The following is a 17607-nucleotide window of genomic DNA, read 5'->3' on the forward strand; positions in this document are numbered from 1 at the left end:
CGACGTTAATTGTAGAAGAATCAGCAGTCGTAGAAGGATCACTAGTTCTATTCAACGACTCTTTTTCCTGCTCCGCTCGCTTCCGTGCTCTGTAATAACGGTAATATTGTGCATTTTTCTCTCGTGTACCTCTTGAACCAGTGGAAGTGTTTGTGGTTGTCCCATCGTCTCGCCGTGGAAAATGTATTTGTATTAATAATGTATGTGAATGCGTCATAATGTAATTTCAAAAGAGAAAACCTAACAATCAATTGATATTCACAAGAGACGTACCTTCACATAACCTTAATTCCGCCGCATCGTCCGTGGGATTGTTGTCACTCATTTTTTACAATTGTTATCCACTAAATTTGAAAATAAAAAATACTATCCTATTAAATTATATGTGTATCAAATGAAACTAAAAAAATATTTATAGAAGAACAATACTTTTATGACTTTTATTATTTTTATGCTAGTGAGAACCCAATTAATATGGAAATGAATGAGGGAAAACTGAATCCTACCACGTGATTTCCCGGCCAATAAAAATGTATCGTTAAACGTTTAACGCAACCTTGTTGGAAGTCGCATAAGATGTATAACTTCAACAAACAAAAAACATTTTAAAAACTACTTTTTCCAAGTTGACTGCTGTGGGGGAAATATGTAAGTGATGATGATGATCACTTTACGAAAGTGTTTCCTCCGTTTTTCATTTTAGGTTTGATAAAAATAAAACTATTTTCTTGTTACTTGAAAAACCAAGTGTTTAAAGTAAATAACTTTAAATATGATTTGTCTTCTAGTTTTTTGACTATGGTTTAACTGCATTTCCTAAAGTGACTGCCTGGATGAACAAGATAAAATCACAAGTTCCTGAGTACAAAGAGCTAATCGAAACCCCAATGACCAAAATGATTGAAAGTATGAAGTCAGACAAACAAGCCTAATTTTCAATCTATATTTCGTTTCACAATTTGTATTACGTTTTCATACCAAAGTGCAAAAACTTATATAGTACAATTTTACAACTTTTATTTTAATGTTCTTCTGTAACAATGTTGATTTAAATAAATCGAATTCTATTTGAAATTGTGTTGCTTTTATTTCGTTGGGTTTAAACAATATTTATCTAAGAGGGGATAAAGCGATCGGTTGAGGTGAACTGGGTTCGAAATCCAGCAATGGCTGCTCGATACGAAATTCGCACCCGGCTTGCACCGACCACAGAGTTGACGTAAAATATTCTCAGTGGTAAACGGATAATGGGTTAGAGTCCCCTTGCCGTCAAGCTGATCGTGAGAGGTTTTTCTAAACGCAATTGCGCGATAGTTCCGCCAAAAAGTACGACGGCAAATTTCTCTCAATACTTGCTCCCTTGTCTTCTGGATTGGGTTTAAAATTACAAGGTTACGGAGTTGAACATTGGGTCGACTGTTCAACGACGGTTATGAAATAAAATAAAATATGCTTTCTAAATTGGATTTTCATTTTATTTTTTCCAACATGCATTTTTTTAATACTAGGAAGTTTAACCCCTTGGTACCTTTATAAATCAATATTTTTCAACATACATAATTATTGAAATTGTATTTAAGAAAATTTTGTTAATCGTAACAAAATGAATGATTACTTGCATGTAAAAAATTAAACAGTATTTGTAAATATAAATATTTAAAGAAAAAAAAGTGAAAAAATAAGTAATTTTACTAGTGAAGTATCTAAAAGATAAGTGTTTTTTTTTTTATTAAATTCTTAGTAATCGCTACTGTTAACATAGTAAAAGTTAGTGACTTTTCTTTGCCAAGATTTTAAAATGAATTAATGTGAATTATTTATTGTGGTGGAACATTATATAGTTTTCTTCTAAACCACAGAGAATTTTCGCCGCCGAAATGGCTCGTTAACGAACTGATCTTGCCAATGAAATGATCAATTGACGAAGTAATTCACCGATTCATTGTATACTTTTTCCTCGCAATTTTCTGCATTCATTTACTTTTATCAAGAATCATTCACAATAGTTAATGCAATTGCTTTTGCGACGCTAAAAACTACAATAACGCACATTAAAAGTTATCCAAAGAATAGAAATAATTAGAATAGAAGAACTTAGAAATAAGTGTTTAAAACATGACTAGAAAAAATGTGTATAATAAGAACTAAAACACCAAATGTAAAAAACAAAGTTTAATTTTTGCTATTTAAAGGCAATTTTCAAAAGAAAAATAGTTTTCTGGCAACTACAACATATTATAAAAATTTTGCTTCAGGCTAGGTTTAAAAAAATTCAACACTATATTGAATTACGAAGCGGTATATCACGTAATCTAACAAATCATAAAAATAGTTTAAAAATAACGCATGACTTATCTTCCGAAATGACCTTGTCCGACGAAATGGCCTGTCGCTGAACTGAATGCGATCCGTTAGAATTAGTACAGTTAATGTTGTCATGAAAATTTTTAGTTATTTTTCTTAAGAGCATAATGAATAGAAATTTTCAAATTTTTTATTTTTGATTAAAGAATTACTTTTGCTCCGACTTAATTAGTGTTTGGCATAAATTAACACTTACGTGGCTAAGAGCAAGGTTTGTTAATTACGTGTAATTAAAAAAAACCCTTCGAAAGTGAAAAATGTCTCATATTATTATGGAATGTCATAATATTAAAATAGTGCAATTTGATTAATTTCTATTGTTAAAATATTATACTTATTTTAAAAAAATACTAAATTAAAACAAACATTAGGAAAAGTTAAAAAAAAAAAAAGAAACGAGAAAACTTCTGAAAGTCCTGAATGAATAGATTAGATTGAATAACGAATTAGTTATGCAATACAATAAAACAATTACAATAATAATCAATATAGAGACTGAAATACTTGCATATATTATAGAAAATAATTGTAAAAGATTGTATCAAAAATAAAAGCTTATTTTTTCAGTCTTAAAAATAATTTTGTTTTCGATGTACTTTACCAGAAACTAAAAGATATATTTTATAACGAAAAGAAAGCGTTATTTCTTTCAAAATGTATACTTTAAATGAGAAAGATAAGATAGTTTTTACTTGCACAATTTCTCACTACATATTATGTTACATAAATAATGAGACTTTTTACCTCTAAGGGTATGATTTTTCAAAACATTAGTATTTCCAGACTTAAAGTTAATTTTAATTTCCTAGTAATATTATTTCTCCCCTTATTATATAAGTTGAAAAAATACAGAAATAAAAATTCCCCCTTTGTTACATTTATAATAAAATTTACGCCATTTAAAATTTTGTATAGTGAAAATTCATACGAAGAATGCTAACTCACGATATGTTCGAATAATTGCGTATTGTTAACGCCCCAAGTAAAAACAGCTCAAGATTTCAAAATGGCGTTCGTAACTATTACGACTCAATCATCGCCATGAATTGATAAATTTCATTTTTGTTAATAGTTATTGAAAAAGAATGAAAATAAATATTGTGTCTTCCATGACACAAGTTAATTAAAAAGAAAGATTTCATATTGTGTTAGTGTAAATACGAAACAGGTTTTACACGTTCCCTATTTTTCTCCATTAGTAACAGAAAAACCATTTCGAAATATGAGTTGAAGCGGCAACAGCGTAGAGGTAAAGCTGAGGTAGAAGTATTATTCAGCTCCCCTTCTCCCTCTCTTATCAACACACATGAAATCGGGACTATATCCATATTATATCCAGAGTTGTTAGTAGAGCCGTTAACCGCAAAATATCAATGATTAATTTAAGAATATAAACATTGAATTTAATTGTTATTCAAGATTAATAAAAACATTTTTTAAAAATTTTACTTGACAGACGTAGATATGGATACAGTTGATTAACCGATTCGATTGTTCTTTAATTAACATAACATATATTAAAACCTTGATTCAATGAAAATTTTGTTATTATTTTATTTATTAATTAATATTTCTTATATGTCAAACAAACAGGATGCAAGATAGAATTTATGGAGAGTGTATATATGCAACTACCCCACTTTGTGTTGAAAATCGGTATGAGCTGAAGGAAAATGTTACAAGAAAGAGGATGGGATGCATAGGGGAAGGAAGGAAGGGGTCGCAAATCTAATGTTGCCATCTGCTATAATATTTAAATAAATTATGATGCTGCCACTAATATTTTTTATGATTAATTAAAACTCTTGAGGAAGAATGCGAATAAAAACATGAAAATTATATCCTTTAATGCTTATAACTTTTGAAAATACATATAGCGACACNAGTAAACCTGACAAAACGATGAAGAGATAACGATGAAAACGATGATGTAATCGACCAATCAAATGCCTCTATTTATTAAAAAGGCGGTCAGCCAAGCAACAGCCTTTTTGTTTTACATAAATTTGTGCTGTGATTAGAGAGAAATAGGCATACAGAAGCGAACCGTATGTAAATAAAGACAATGACCTAAAACTACCAACCCTGGTAGTGTATCCTTGTGTCTGTGGGTACAACCGGCTGAGCAACTGCTCATGCGCAGGGCGAAATTTTTGACGCCTCAGCCAGTTGTAAACACCGAAAAGTTGCCAAATGTTGCAAACCTATCCCTTTACAACTGGCTGCGAGATTTCTCAGCTTTGGATAGAAAGTTTATTAAATCATTGCCAGATAGCGCTGAATTTCAACTAACAGATGGTGATAAGAGGAATAAATTTTTATTTAATAATGATATTAAGTTTTTAATGAATTTTTAGAAATACATGATTTTTTAAAATTGTCTTATAATATACATGACAAGAAAAAATAAGTGTGTGAAGTAATTAACTTCTAATATACTATTATATAAATTAATCTTATATAATAGTATCTTTGGCTATACTCATATCTTTAAAAATATGCAAACTCATGATAATTTTTTATTTCAAAGAATTTTTCAAACATATGTATGTATATATAAGCATTTCAAATTCATGCGAATAGTTAGATAAATAGCTATATATTAACAAAATCTATTATTTAAGTGATAGTACACATTTTTCTCATTAAGACATTGTATACAATTACAAAAACAGAGTATTTGGTAATTTAATTTAACTATCTTAACATTTCATTCTTTGTAAATATTAAAGATTGATACAAAACATGGATAAAATTAATTTGATCCTATTCAGAACACTCATTTAAAGCCTACTTCATACAAATAGGTAAAATTATAGTTATATGTCATTATATGTAAATTAATTTTACATGATTAAATATTGCAATTAATATGATTAAATAATATAACTTAAATATGATTATGGCAATCTTACTGCTTTAATTATTATTTCTCACATGATTAGGCAAAGCATAATTTGCTTTAAAATATGTATTTGTAACACAGAAGATTTAAAAAGATTCTTAGAATTGAAGAAACAAAAATAGCCAAGTATATAATGACACTGTACTGAAATTATACATTTAGTTGTTAATTATGTGGTTTTGAGCTTTTAAGTACAATTTAAAAACTATTGCCAATAAATAATGTTTCATGGAAATTCAGCCACTTAATAACCCTTTGCATTCTGAGTACTTTAAAATGATTTTTTTTCGTTACAAGTTTATTTAAAATATGCAATGGATTACCAATTTTTAATAACTAACAATCATAAAATAATGTAATTAATATCAAAAAAAATTTTTAAGTGGTTACTTTTGATGTCACATCAGAATGATTAGAAAATTTCAAAAATAATAGGTAAACTTAAAACATAACCTTTCTTAAAACATAAGTTATCTTGCCATATTGTACTTAAGTCTATACTGTTATTATGCCTTATACTTACTAAAGCAATTAATATTTATCAAATAAGTAACAACAAGTGAAGCATATTTTATCTTAAAAACAATTTAACACACTACAAAACATTAAAAATCATAAAACAAACATCAATTAACAAAATTACCTAACTCAAACTGTATATAAGCCCATGTACTAGTAAAAACTAAACAGTAGGCTTATTATTTGGGAATTCATGTGAAAACCTTGTACAAGCTGTAAATAAATAAAAAATTAGACATGCTACACTTGTAAATAAAAATGCACCATCTTGCAATAACGGTTACACAGTATGTATAAGCAAGAACNAAGCCCATGTACTAGTAAAAACTAAACAGTAGGCTTATTATTTGGGAATTCATGTGAAAACCTTGTACAAGCTGTAAATAAATAAAAAATTAGGCATGCTACGCTTGTAAATAAAAATTCACCATCTTGCAATAATGGTTACACAGTACGTATAAGCAAGAACATATTGATTCATGATTAGAAGATTAAATAATAAAAGTATTCCATTCAAATTGTCATTATTTTTTTTAAAAATTTTTATATACAGGCATTCAAATTTCCTCTATTTTACATTTTGTATGCAAGTTTCACAATATTTACCAACTGTCATTATTTCACCACAAAAGGAGAGGCACTTTTGGTAATGTCCTAGTGTAAATTTTCAAAGCTAGTGAATCGAATAAGCTGACCTCTCCCCTTTAGCATTTATAAATGTTTTGCTCATGATTGGACATGGTAATTAAAACACATTGGGCACCAATGAATACCTCACTAACTGTCCTACTTTGGCTCTTAGATTTAGTAAGACAATGCAACACTTAATATGCACCATACAAAGCTGTTAAACATCTAGGTATGCAAAATCCATAGGTTAAATGATTTTTTTATATTAGTTGCTAAAAAAACTTAAATATAATGCAGTACATGTTAATAGACATGGAATTCCACACACAACTTAATAATACAATATATATCTAACTTAAACTATATACATATAAAGTAGAATACTCACCATTATACTTACTAATACACCTATATTATCAGATTCCCGAAAAACTCCACACTGAGAAAGTCGTTTGCGGAAATCAAAAGATGCGGCTTAGAAGGGGCAATAGAAAGAAATACTTGATATCAAAATAATAAACAAGTTCCCTCACTAAAGCCCCACTGAGCCATTGAGCATCATAGATTATTGCTAAACTGCATCACTTTTCCACAGTTAAAGGAAATGCTTGCACAACCACTGTTTAAGAAATCTTACAGTACTTATATACATTCTGGTATTTCATCAATTATAGATGGGAAATATACATAATTATAAAATAATCTTAACTTTACCGGGATTTTGCACAAGTAGATTCAGTTGAAAATATGTCGCTAAATATATCAATTAGTACAAACTACACCAATTCTAAAACAATGAATGAATCAGGATAACATTCGATAGATTTATTACGGTGCTGTTTTATATTAACTTAGTTAAACTTAATTCAATGTGATATACAAATCTACAGTTACCACATTACTACGTAAGCTCAATCATAGTCAGATTTTATTATCATAGAAAAACAATAGGGATTACACAATACGTTTAAAAATTTCAATTAATTCATCATTATAAGTATCATAATTTAAGAATCTACATAAGGTTAAATAATCTTAAAGAAAAGTAATTATAATGTCAACCATCATTTACATTAATATTAACCTTTCAATTGTAAATGATGGTACATTGACACCTATTTATGCCATATAATTACCTTTCATTATATTTTCTACACATAAAAGAAATTGAACAGTTCAGAAATGTTTTATTGGTTATAGTTTACATATGCAAAAGAATAAACTATCGAATATTTAAAATAATATTAACAGACTTTCTTATTATATCAAATAGGAAAACAAATATGTAACTAAGCCTAACTCAGTAACGTGGAAATCTTTTAACTACTTTATCACAGATAATTAGAATTATTAAATGTCGTAAACGTTTTAAAATACATTGATGCAATATTATAAACAGAAAAAAATATTTAAAACAATCAACTTACTTTGTTTAATGAATTATAAATAAAGAGCTTTGAATAACAAGTAGAAGCAACAAACTANCGTGATGTCATGATCGGGTTTCTCTTTTTCCTCCTACCCCTTGGCGGCCTATCTAAATAGGTCGCCAAAAAATTGGCGGCACTTGGCCTTGCCGTAGTTATGATAATCATCCCTATTATAAACAGAAAAAAATATTTAAAACAATAACTTACTTTGTTTAATGAATTATAAATAAAGAGCTTTGAATAACAAGTAGAAGCAACAAACTATTACGTATACCTCCGCGCAATCGCTTCAACAGGGTTACTTTTCGAAATTATTTGGTGAAAATTAAATTCCAGCCAAGCATTTCATGCGCAGTTGCTCAGCCGGTTGTACCCACAGACATGCTGTTCTGCAAGAAGGACAGGGAGGAGGCGTTACTCATTGATTAGTATACTGCGCATGCTTGAAAGGTCATCCTGTTTCCTCAGGATTCACAGACATCCTATTGCTATACACTACCTTTTGTTCAACTTGTCATTTGGCGTGTTTTTTTTGGTAACCCTAAATTAATCATTTCTTCAAATTACAGATGAAATGACATTTTAAATTATTTCAATGTTGCTATTCATCTTCATTATTTTACCTTTTTTTACATAATTGTTTCTATAAATTGTCTATGGATGGTGTTTTCAATATAAATGTAAACAATAACAATCTACAGCTCAATACTTGCTTCAGTTCTGCAACTGCTTACTACAGCTTATTCTGCGAGGCGATATTTTCAAAAGATAATTTTGTTTTAACAAAAGAAAAAAAATTATATAATTTTTAAGCTCAAATCTGTTGTCTTTCATAAGATATTAATGATAATAAGTAATTCTGGTGAATAAGAAGTGAAAATTTGTTTTATTTATTTAGAGATGTATTGTTAAATAGGTGACATGGTTGCTAGATTTTGAATAACTCCCTTTTTTGGCTTCTTTCCATTTGTTTATTACTGTTGCAAGCTGTGCACCTTTAACATTGTAAACACAAGTAATCAATATGTAAGTTAATATTGTCTTTTTTTTTTCAGGTTCTGAAGTTCGACATTCGCAATCATCCCTAATGATCCAAAAAATCATCCCTAATGAAAAGTTATTGAATCCGTAAGGGGTTTATTTTCTTTTAATAAGTTCTTGTAAATATATTTGTCATCATTCACCTCTTGCAATGTGAAGCTGGTTTAAATATATGTGTTTATATTTTAATTCTTAGTTTACTTATTTATATATTTAAATGTTTTTTTTTTGAAAAGTAAAACTTTTCTTATTTTATGTTTCATAGTATGTATTTTTTGGCGGGGTTATAAAAATATTCAATGATTTTTTAAGATTAAATATTTAGTGCTTCAAAAGGGTACATAAAACTTACTTGTAGTTGATCAACATATTTTCTTCATTACCATTTTTAACTGATAATTGTGGTTGAAACATTTAATTAGTATTTACTTATTTGAATTTTTACAAAAAAAAATTGTATGCTAGATTTTAGCATAACTTTTTCTAGATTCTGCAAGAGCTTGTTCTTTTACAAGAACTGATTTACGATAAATTATTTTCAGAATGAAATTTTGTTTTCTTTAAATTTGAATTGTTTGTCAATTTGCTTTTTTAAAATATTGTTATTTGTATAATTTTTTTTCTTTCTCATAGTCTGCTAGATTGCAAAGTCTTGATGNTCTTTTACAAGAACAGATTTACGATAAACTATTTTCAGAATGAAATTTTGTTTTCTTTAAAATAAATTTTCAATAATGGTATCATTTATGTGTCAATTTGCTTTTATTAAAATATTGTTATTTGTATAATTTCTTATTTGTTTCAGATACTTACATAATTTTTTTTCATTTTATTTCCGTACTTAATTTTTGTATATTGTTTTTATTTAATTCTCCATAAATTAAAATAATTAGATGACTTTGCTTGAAAAGTTGTTATAGAATGCTTTTAAATACTATAATCTATTATGGAAAATATAGTTATAGAAATTTTTTTCCCCAATGATAAAAATTCACGTGGAGAGTTTTTGCAAAACTTCCTTTAACAAATTTATAACTTACTAGCAGGGTTGGCAAGATTTTGCCGCAGGTGGAAAAAACCGTGGTAAATACCGGTAAAAACCGTCCTGGCAAAAACAGGTTTTTGCCAACCAAAGTGGCAAAAAGTGGCAAAAACCTATATTTTCCAAGATGAGAGGACAAAAACACATTTTTGATACAAAATTATTCCTAAAATTGAAATATATACTATGAATATAAATAATTACAAAAAAATTAACAAAACTATTTTTCCATAATTAAATGATAATGTATCATTTTAGTAGTATAAAACATTATTGATTGGAAAATTTGTGATTATTCTCTTTTTTCCAGTGAAATGAACTTATTTTAAATTAATACAAATATAATTTAAAGCATAAAATATCTATCAACATGTGTAGTTAATTATTGTACAAATAATAATTTTTTATAATAAATAATAGTATTATACAAATAATAATATTTATTTGTAAAAAAACATTTATTTTAGGATTCTAAAATGAAAAGAGATCAAAAACTTTCAATCTTTTAAAAATTATTACCCTTAGGTATATTAATTATTAATATGTTAAAAATAATTTTTTCATGTAATGTATCAAAATTATTATTCCTTATGATTGATTTAAATTTGTTTCAAGTATTTTGTAATAATATTTAATCAGCAATTTAGATAATTTGGTTTTTGCCGGTTTTTACCAGTTTTTGCCGGTTTTTACCAGGTTTTTGCCACTGTCCTGGCAAAAACCCCTTTTTGCCGGCAAAAACTCCAACCCTGCTTACTAGTATATAATCAGCAAATTTTTCTTTTAAGTATTTTTAATATACGGAAATGTATAATTTTTTGTTTAAATTTTTCTTTTGCAGTGGTGGTAAAAATTCATTTGTTTTTAAGTAAATAATGCTAGAGATAAATTATTTTCTGAACTTTAGGCATAAGGTGATCAATTTTAATAATTTTTTCTCATAGTCTGCTAAGTCTTGATGGAACTGATTTTAAAGAACATACAAGGCGAGCACTTCGTCGCATCATGATGTTGCTGAACTCTATAGCTGGGTGGGCAATAATGAAAAAAAAGATTTTTGGGTTACGGAGTGTCAGACCCAAATATTGGTAATATTTAATCTCTCTTTATATATATATATAATTCCATTTGTAGTTTGACAGTATATAGTTAAAATTTGTGTTGCTAAAGTTGCCCTTCTAAAAAATGAATCTTATTTTTAAAAGTTTATATTCATTAAAATGGTATTATTAAATTTAATTTTCAAATAAACATCTATAACCAGCTTTTTTCAAACTTTTTAATATACTATAATTTTAGTATTCCATGAATTTTTAATGAGTTTATAAATTTCTAACATTCTCTATTTTTGGAATAATTTATAAGTGTGTAATTGTTTGAAATAATCTTGTTATTAGTATCACCATCTTCTTTTCCAGTCACAGTAGAACCGTAATCATACGATATTTCAGTTATCCAACACTTCTTGTGACTTGCTCTTTAAAATATTCTGATCATTGTTACATGTGTTTGTACTAACAGCTTTATCATTATTACAGTTGATGTTGCCAGATTATTATTGTGACAATGAATCAAACATGCATCAAATCATTTTATTTTTTGTGAACTAGTATACTGTTATGTATGATAGGCGATTAAAAAAACTAGCCATTTTTTATTTAGAGTGATTTTAGTCCTAATTAAAAAAGCAGCTTAAGAAGGTCACCCCATAATATTTTCCCTGAAATTAACAGAAATCTGAGCTTCTACTAATTTAGTTTTAGATACCTTTAGAATAGGTTCTTATATAATTTTATGTTTGTTCATAAAATACCTACTGGTTTGTTTATATCTTCCTTCTGTTTTGTTTTAGGGGCTGTTTGCAGTGTTTTCACAAACACGAAAGTAAATGAAGTTGAAAGCATTATTTAAGGCTGGTTGCGCCATGCCAAAGAAAGAAGAGTTTATTCTGAAAAAAAATTAAAGAAATAATTGTGTAAATAAAAGTTTTACTTATGCTACTCTAATATTGTTTATTTTTTTCTATTCTCATATTTATTTGCATACGTTAAATTTATGCTGCAAAAAATAGATAAATCCTTAAAACAAATTATTTTTAATATCTTCAAGATACTGATTTAAGTATGCCTTCAGCTAACAATTCTTCAGCAAAACATGGCAACAGCTGTTTTAGTTTGTATATAAAAACAGATAATTTTCTAATTTTATTTGTTTTTTTAAATTGCATCATTGACACAATAACTAAACAATAAAGTATGTGAGTCATAGACATATATTTTGAGTTTTTGATAAAATAGTGACAACTTCATTGAAACTATTTATAATATAAAATGTTTTTTAGTAAATTTTGCAGGAGAATGTAATGAGAATTATTTTGCCAATTAAATAGTTTCAAGTGATAATACGAGAAGTTTGAATATTATGCGAAGTTCTCAGTATTAGAGCAACATTAAAAAGAAAATTATTTATTATTTTATCATAAGATCTTTAATACATCTACTACATCAAACAATATGAGCAATAATGAAGCAATCATTGTTGAAAGATTCAACAAGACTCACAATTTAATTTAATTAGAAATATTCTTTAAAGAAAACTAACGATAATTAGGAGACTTATAATCTTCCTTGGTGTTTAAAGGGTACATTCAATTAGACTTTTTATAATGACCAAGTTTTTATTCCAAGAAATAGAAATCCAATGAACTTGCATATTTTTGGATTAAAATGTTACATTTGTTTTTTTTAACTGTTTTCTTTACTAACTTTCCTAAAAAGAAAATAGTTGAGGAATAGCTCATTTTTCTGGAAAATTAGTAATCTAGATACAAATTAAAAACTATCACTTTTTTTTTTCATTTAGAAAACATTCTTCTGACCTCTAATTCACTAAATTTAAAAGAAAAACCTTATTTAAGTTGCCAATATTAATAAAAATTTCAGAGATGATATTTATTTCCAAAATAAGACACCCTCCTATTACTCTCATAACATTTCCAACATGCATCCAACAAGTTACCTAAATCCTTACTAAACACGTCTTTTTTTGTCCTAATGCCATCCTGAAACTGTCCTAGTTATGACATCATTAAGATATCTGCAGGTGGGACAGTCTAACACGCAGATGACATCCGTAGGACATTTAGCGGTAAATATAGGACTTCCTCTGGAAGTCACAGAATCCTAAAGATGACAACTTTAGGATGTTATAACGAAGTTGATGTGCTGTATGGGGAACTAGTATGACTGGACCTTTGGCAAATGTCCAAAATATATACTAGGTCTAGTTAAACGCCATTGCTCGGTATACATTTGCCTAGTATACCTTACACTGATGTGTTAAGGTCAAGTGTCATTCCCCGGTATACCCTACACTGATGTTTTTTTAAGGTCAAGGGTCACTGCCCGGTATACATTTGTCCGATACTCCAAAAACTGATGCTTGATAAGAGATAACTTAAACATTATCTGTATAAACTTACAAAAAGAATAAAGTTAGTCAGCAGTATGAACAGAGCAGTGAGCATAAAAATCCTTAACAGAGATTTTCCTTTACACCGTATTCACTATGGAAACTAACCCACAGGTTTTATGAGAGCAAAAGCAGGTTAGAATCCAAATTTTTTTCCCACCATATACGTAACTGCATGTCAGTTGGTCCCAGAGATAACTAACTGAAATCTGAAGATTTCCTCGGTTCGAGTAACCGCAGGTGCGTATTAGGCAAGTTTTTATTTGTTTATGTTTTCAAAATTGACACTTTTGATGTCCGTGAGGTCAATTTATTACTAGATGTAACTATAATTAATTTATATCAAATAAATGCTTATTAATAAAAGGAAAACTAAATTTTCCTGGGTTAATATCTTCGATAGAAGATATTATGTATATTTCTAAAATTATTATTAGCAGTCATTGCTACACTTAAATAATTTTTCAATCAGAAAAAAAACGTAGATAATTCAGATTGTGTCCATAATAATAATTCAAATGAATAGTGTAAGTAATAAGATTCTAAATAATTTGACTAGCTTTTATCTACATTTTTTCAGTAAAAAAAAACAACAGATCCTTCAAAGAAATATAAAATTTAAAAGAGAATACAATTCATAAAATTATTATAGATCTGAATGATATATATCGAGATGATAGATCTAGCCCAAAAATAAAATATAGTATAGAGATGAACAGGCAAAATAATGTGCAATATTTAGATATAAAGATAGCGAATGACATTTTAAAATTTTTTATATATGAAACAAAACTATTAATAAAATTAAAAACATTATTTTACTTTATTTTTAATACATAACATTATTTAAAATATATAATAAAAATTATGCTGAAATAAATATTACGTAATCAATACAAATCTTGCTGCGAGGTAATATTTTAACTACACAATAATCTGCATCAAATAACTTTAAATATTTAGAATTTTATAACCATCAAATAATCAGCTTAGTATTTGGAAAAAATAAAATCATTTGGGAGAGATTAATTGTTTAAAATTATATGAAGTTAAAATGCTGTCTTTAATTAACATTTTTTTAAATATATGACCTGGCTACTTTATGACATCTGGTGCATATACAACTGATGTATTTTAATTTATAATTATTTAAGTAATAAAATTTTTAAATTGATGATTTTTTTAAAAGTTTCGGAATATTTTTTCATATTATGACGTTTGCCTTTAAAATAATTTATATTTATTCATCATATCCGTGACGGTAATTCTCTCTATCGTCGGCAGATGGCAGCACAATAATAGCTTATTTTGAACAATAGGAATGTATTGATTTATGCTTATCTGAGCTGAGAAGTTTATTTTATACAATCTCATTTTAAGTTCTAAGAAAAAAGGAAAAATTTTCTTAATTGTTTAAGTTATTGATAATATGTTAAATATTAAAAATTTAAATAAGGATGAGAATGATGTAGCATAATCCTCTTGATCCTTGTTTAAAATAAAAGTATTTTTAATTGAATTTCAGTAGTAATTCTATGTTTGTGTGCAGCTTTATGACATCCATTAAAATAAAATATCTAAATTCATAATTATAATACTTAGATCCTTTTGCTCATCTATACAACTCAGTTAGGAAAACGAAACTTAACATCTTTTTTATTTGTCCAATAAAAGAGTGATTCAAATTTAATCACTCAATGCAATCCATTTTTAATTCTTTCATAGAAATTTTTTTTAAAAAATAGCAGCGAAAATTGAAATCAAACACAGTCAATAAAAATGTAAATCTAACACCGGAGTGCAAGTTAGCAGCGAGTTAAGAAAACCCCAGTTAGGAAACAGACTGTCCAAAATAATGAAAAATGCACTTTTCGACTTGTGGTCAATATTTTCAAACCAGGTTTTCGCGGTACGTCAGTGTCAACGGTGAATAGGGGGTTAAAAATTGACTACAAGAATCAGGTTTCTCACTAGTATGAATAATGCTTTGTTTCATCAGATTACTGTTGTGAGTAAAATTCTTGTTACATATACAACAAGAATAAGGCTTCTCTCCAATATGAGCAAAAAGTGCTCAGTCATATAACCTCTATGTGAAAAACTCTTATTACATATACTGCATAAATAAGTTTTTCACTAGTATAAACATAACCATGTTTAGTCAGATGACTTTTGCATGAAAAACTCTTTACATGTGGCAAGAGAGTAAAGATTCTCAACAATGTGAACGAGACTGTCCTTAGACAGATAACTTATTTGCATAAAAACTTTTATTGAATATACTTTAAGAATAAGGTTTCTCACCAGTGTGAACACGACTGTGTTTAGTTAGATAACGTTTTTGAGAAAAACTCTTGTTGCATATACTACAAGAATGAGGTTTCTCACCAGCGTGAACACGACTGTGTATAGTCAGATGACTTTTTAGCGAAAAACTCTTGTTGCATATGCTACAAGAATAAGGTTTCTCACCCGTGTGAACACGACTGTGTTTAGTCAGATGACATTTACGCGAAAAACTCTTGTTGCATATACTACAAGAATAAGGTTTCTCACCAGTGTGAATACGTCTGTGTTCAATTAGATAACTTCTGTGCGAAAAACTCTTGTTGCATATACTACAAGTATAAGGTTTCTCACCAGTGTGAACACGAGTGTGTTCAATTAGATAACTTTGTTGCGAAAAACTCTTGTTGCATATACCACAAGAAAAAGGTTTCTCTCCAATGTGAACAAGACCCTGTTTAGTTAGATGACTTTTTCGTGAAAAACTCACATTACATAAACAAGAATAAGGTTTCTCACCAGTGTAAACACGCCTGTGTTCAGTTAGATAACTTTTATGTGAAAGACTTTTGTTGCATATACTACAAGAATAAGGTTTCTCACCAGTGTGAACACGACTGTGTTTAGTCAGATGACTTTTATGCGAAAAACTCTTGTTGCATATACTACAAGAATGAGGTTTCTCACCAGTGTGAACACGACTGTGCTCAGTTAGTGAAATTTTTCGAGAAAAACTTTTGTTGCATATACTACAAGAATGAGGTTTCTCATCAGTGTGAACACGACTATGTTGAGTCAGATGACTTCTTTGTGAAAAACTCTTGTTGCATATACTACAAGAATAAGGTTTCTCACCAGTGTGAACACGTCTGTGTTCAATTAGATAACTTCTGTACGAAAAACTCTTGTTGCATATACTACAAGTATGAGGTTTCTCACCAGTGTGAACACAACTGTGTTCAATTAGATAACTTTTTTGCGAAACACTCTTGTTGCATATACCACAAGAAAAAAGTTTCTCTCCAACGTGAACAAGTCCCTGTTCAGTTAGATGACTTTTTTGTGAAAAACTCATATTATAGAAACAAGAATAAGGTTGAGTATAGAGTATAGTTAAGTGCGGCGAGCTCTCTGCTTATCGCTTTGCGTTTCTCAACAGTGTGAAGATAACTCTCGGGGATAGCCTCATACGCACTGTCTTGAATGCCAGCCGTTTTATAACCCTAAATTTTGGCAATCAGCTGAAATGGGTGATTGCCAAACGAATTCTATCGCCAAGGGCTTGGATGCCCAATTTTTTGAGTGTGAAAATGGCGAATACGATTTATAGCTGGTATAATGTTAAGAGGACGCAATACCTACCCTCTCAATGCCAGCTGCTAATGCTTTCTCTATGGGAGCTTCATTTGCTAATAACTTTTTTGCNCTCTAAGAGGAGAGGACCAAAAAAGAACGGTGTTACCGTCGTGATATCAGGAACGGGGAGGAAATTGAAATAACAGGTACAGAAGATAGAAATAAAATCGCATGCAAAATGTAAACATAGTTCAAGAGTGAAAAATCTGGGTTTTAAAGAAATAAGGATAACGAAATAGAAAATTAAAGATAAACATAAATAAACACTAACTTATGGAAACTCTATTCAAGTAGGCTAATCCATTTTAAAATTGTTAAGTTTTAACTGTAAATTCTAACTGGAAAGTTTGGAAGACATAATAATTTTTATATTTATTGCATATTAAATACTATGCTTTTCAGGTAACGTTCTTAATAAAACAAAACTAATTTTTTAAAAATAATTCATTGAATTAAACTTTCCCTCAGAAATTTCGAATTAAATTTCAATTAATGGTTATCGATTTCTAAAACATAAATTTTAAGCAAAATCATACTAACTTTAAATTTACTTTTTTAAAGAA

At 28.4% G+C, this 17607-nt stretch overlaps 2 protein-coding genes across 5 annotated transcripts in view; one reads left to right on the forward strand and one right to left on the reverse strand.

Annotated features, from left to right (window-relative positions):
* Positions 1 to 1074, forward strand: part of LOC107447422 (glutathione S-transferase 1-like) — an 11079-nt gene extending 10005 nt beyond the window's left edge. For all 4 annotated transcript variants that reach the window (XM_043039413.2, XM_071178741.1, XM_043039412.2 and 1 more), the window contains one exon: positions 789 to 1074. In XM_043039413.2, the coding sequence (XP_042895347.1) occupies positions 789 to 932 (144 nt within the window). In that variant the 3' untranslated portion in view covers positions 933 to 1074. The remainder of the gene's footprint in view (positions 1 to 788) is intronic.
* An 11306-nt stretch (positions 1075 to 12380) lies between these two features.
* Positions 12381 to 16988, reverse strand: LOC122273066 (zinc finger protein 271-like). The gene has a single exon (XM_043057123.2). The coding sequence runs from the start codon at positions 16761 to 16763 to the stop codon at positions 15687 to 15689; it is 1077 nt and encodes a 358-aa protein (XP_042913057.2). The 5' UTR covers positions 16764 to 16988; the 3' UTR covers positions 12381 to 15686.
* Between the last annotated feature and the right edge of the window lie 619 nt (positions 16989 to 17607).

This window comes from Parasteatoda tepidariorum, chromosome 3, assembly GCF_043381705.1.
Source record: "Parasteatoda tepidariorum isolate YZ-2023 chromosome 3, CAS_Ptep_4.0, whole genome shotgun sequence".
NCBI classification, from domain to species: Eukaryota; Metazoa; Arthropoda; class Arachnida; order Araneae; family Theridiidae; genus Parasteatoda; species Parasteatoda tepidariorum.

Excerpts from the sequence above, each read along its gene's own strand:
- LOC122273066 (XM_043057123.2), bottom strand. The coding sequence starts at position 16,763 with ATGAGTTTTTCACAAAAAAGTCATCTAACTGAACAGGGACTTGTTCAC.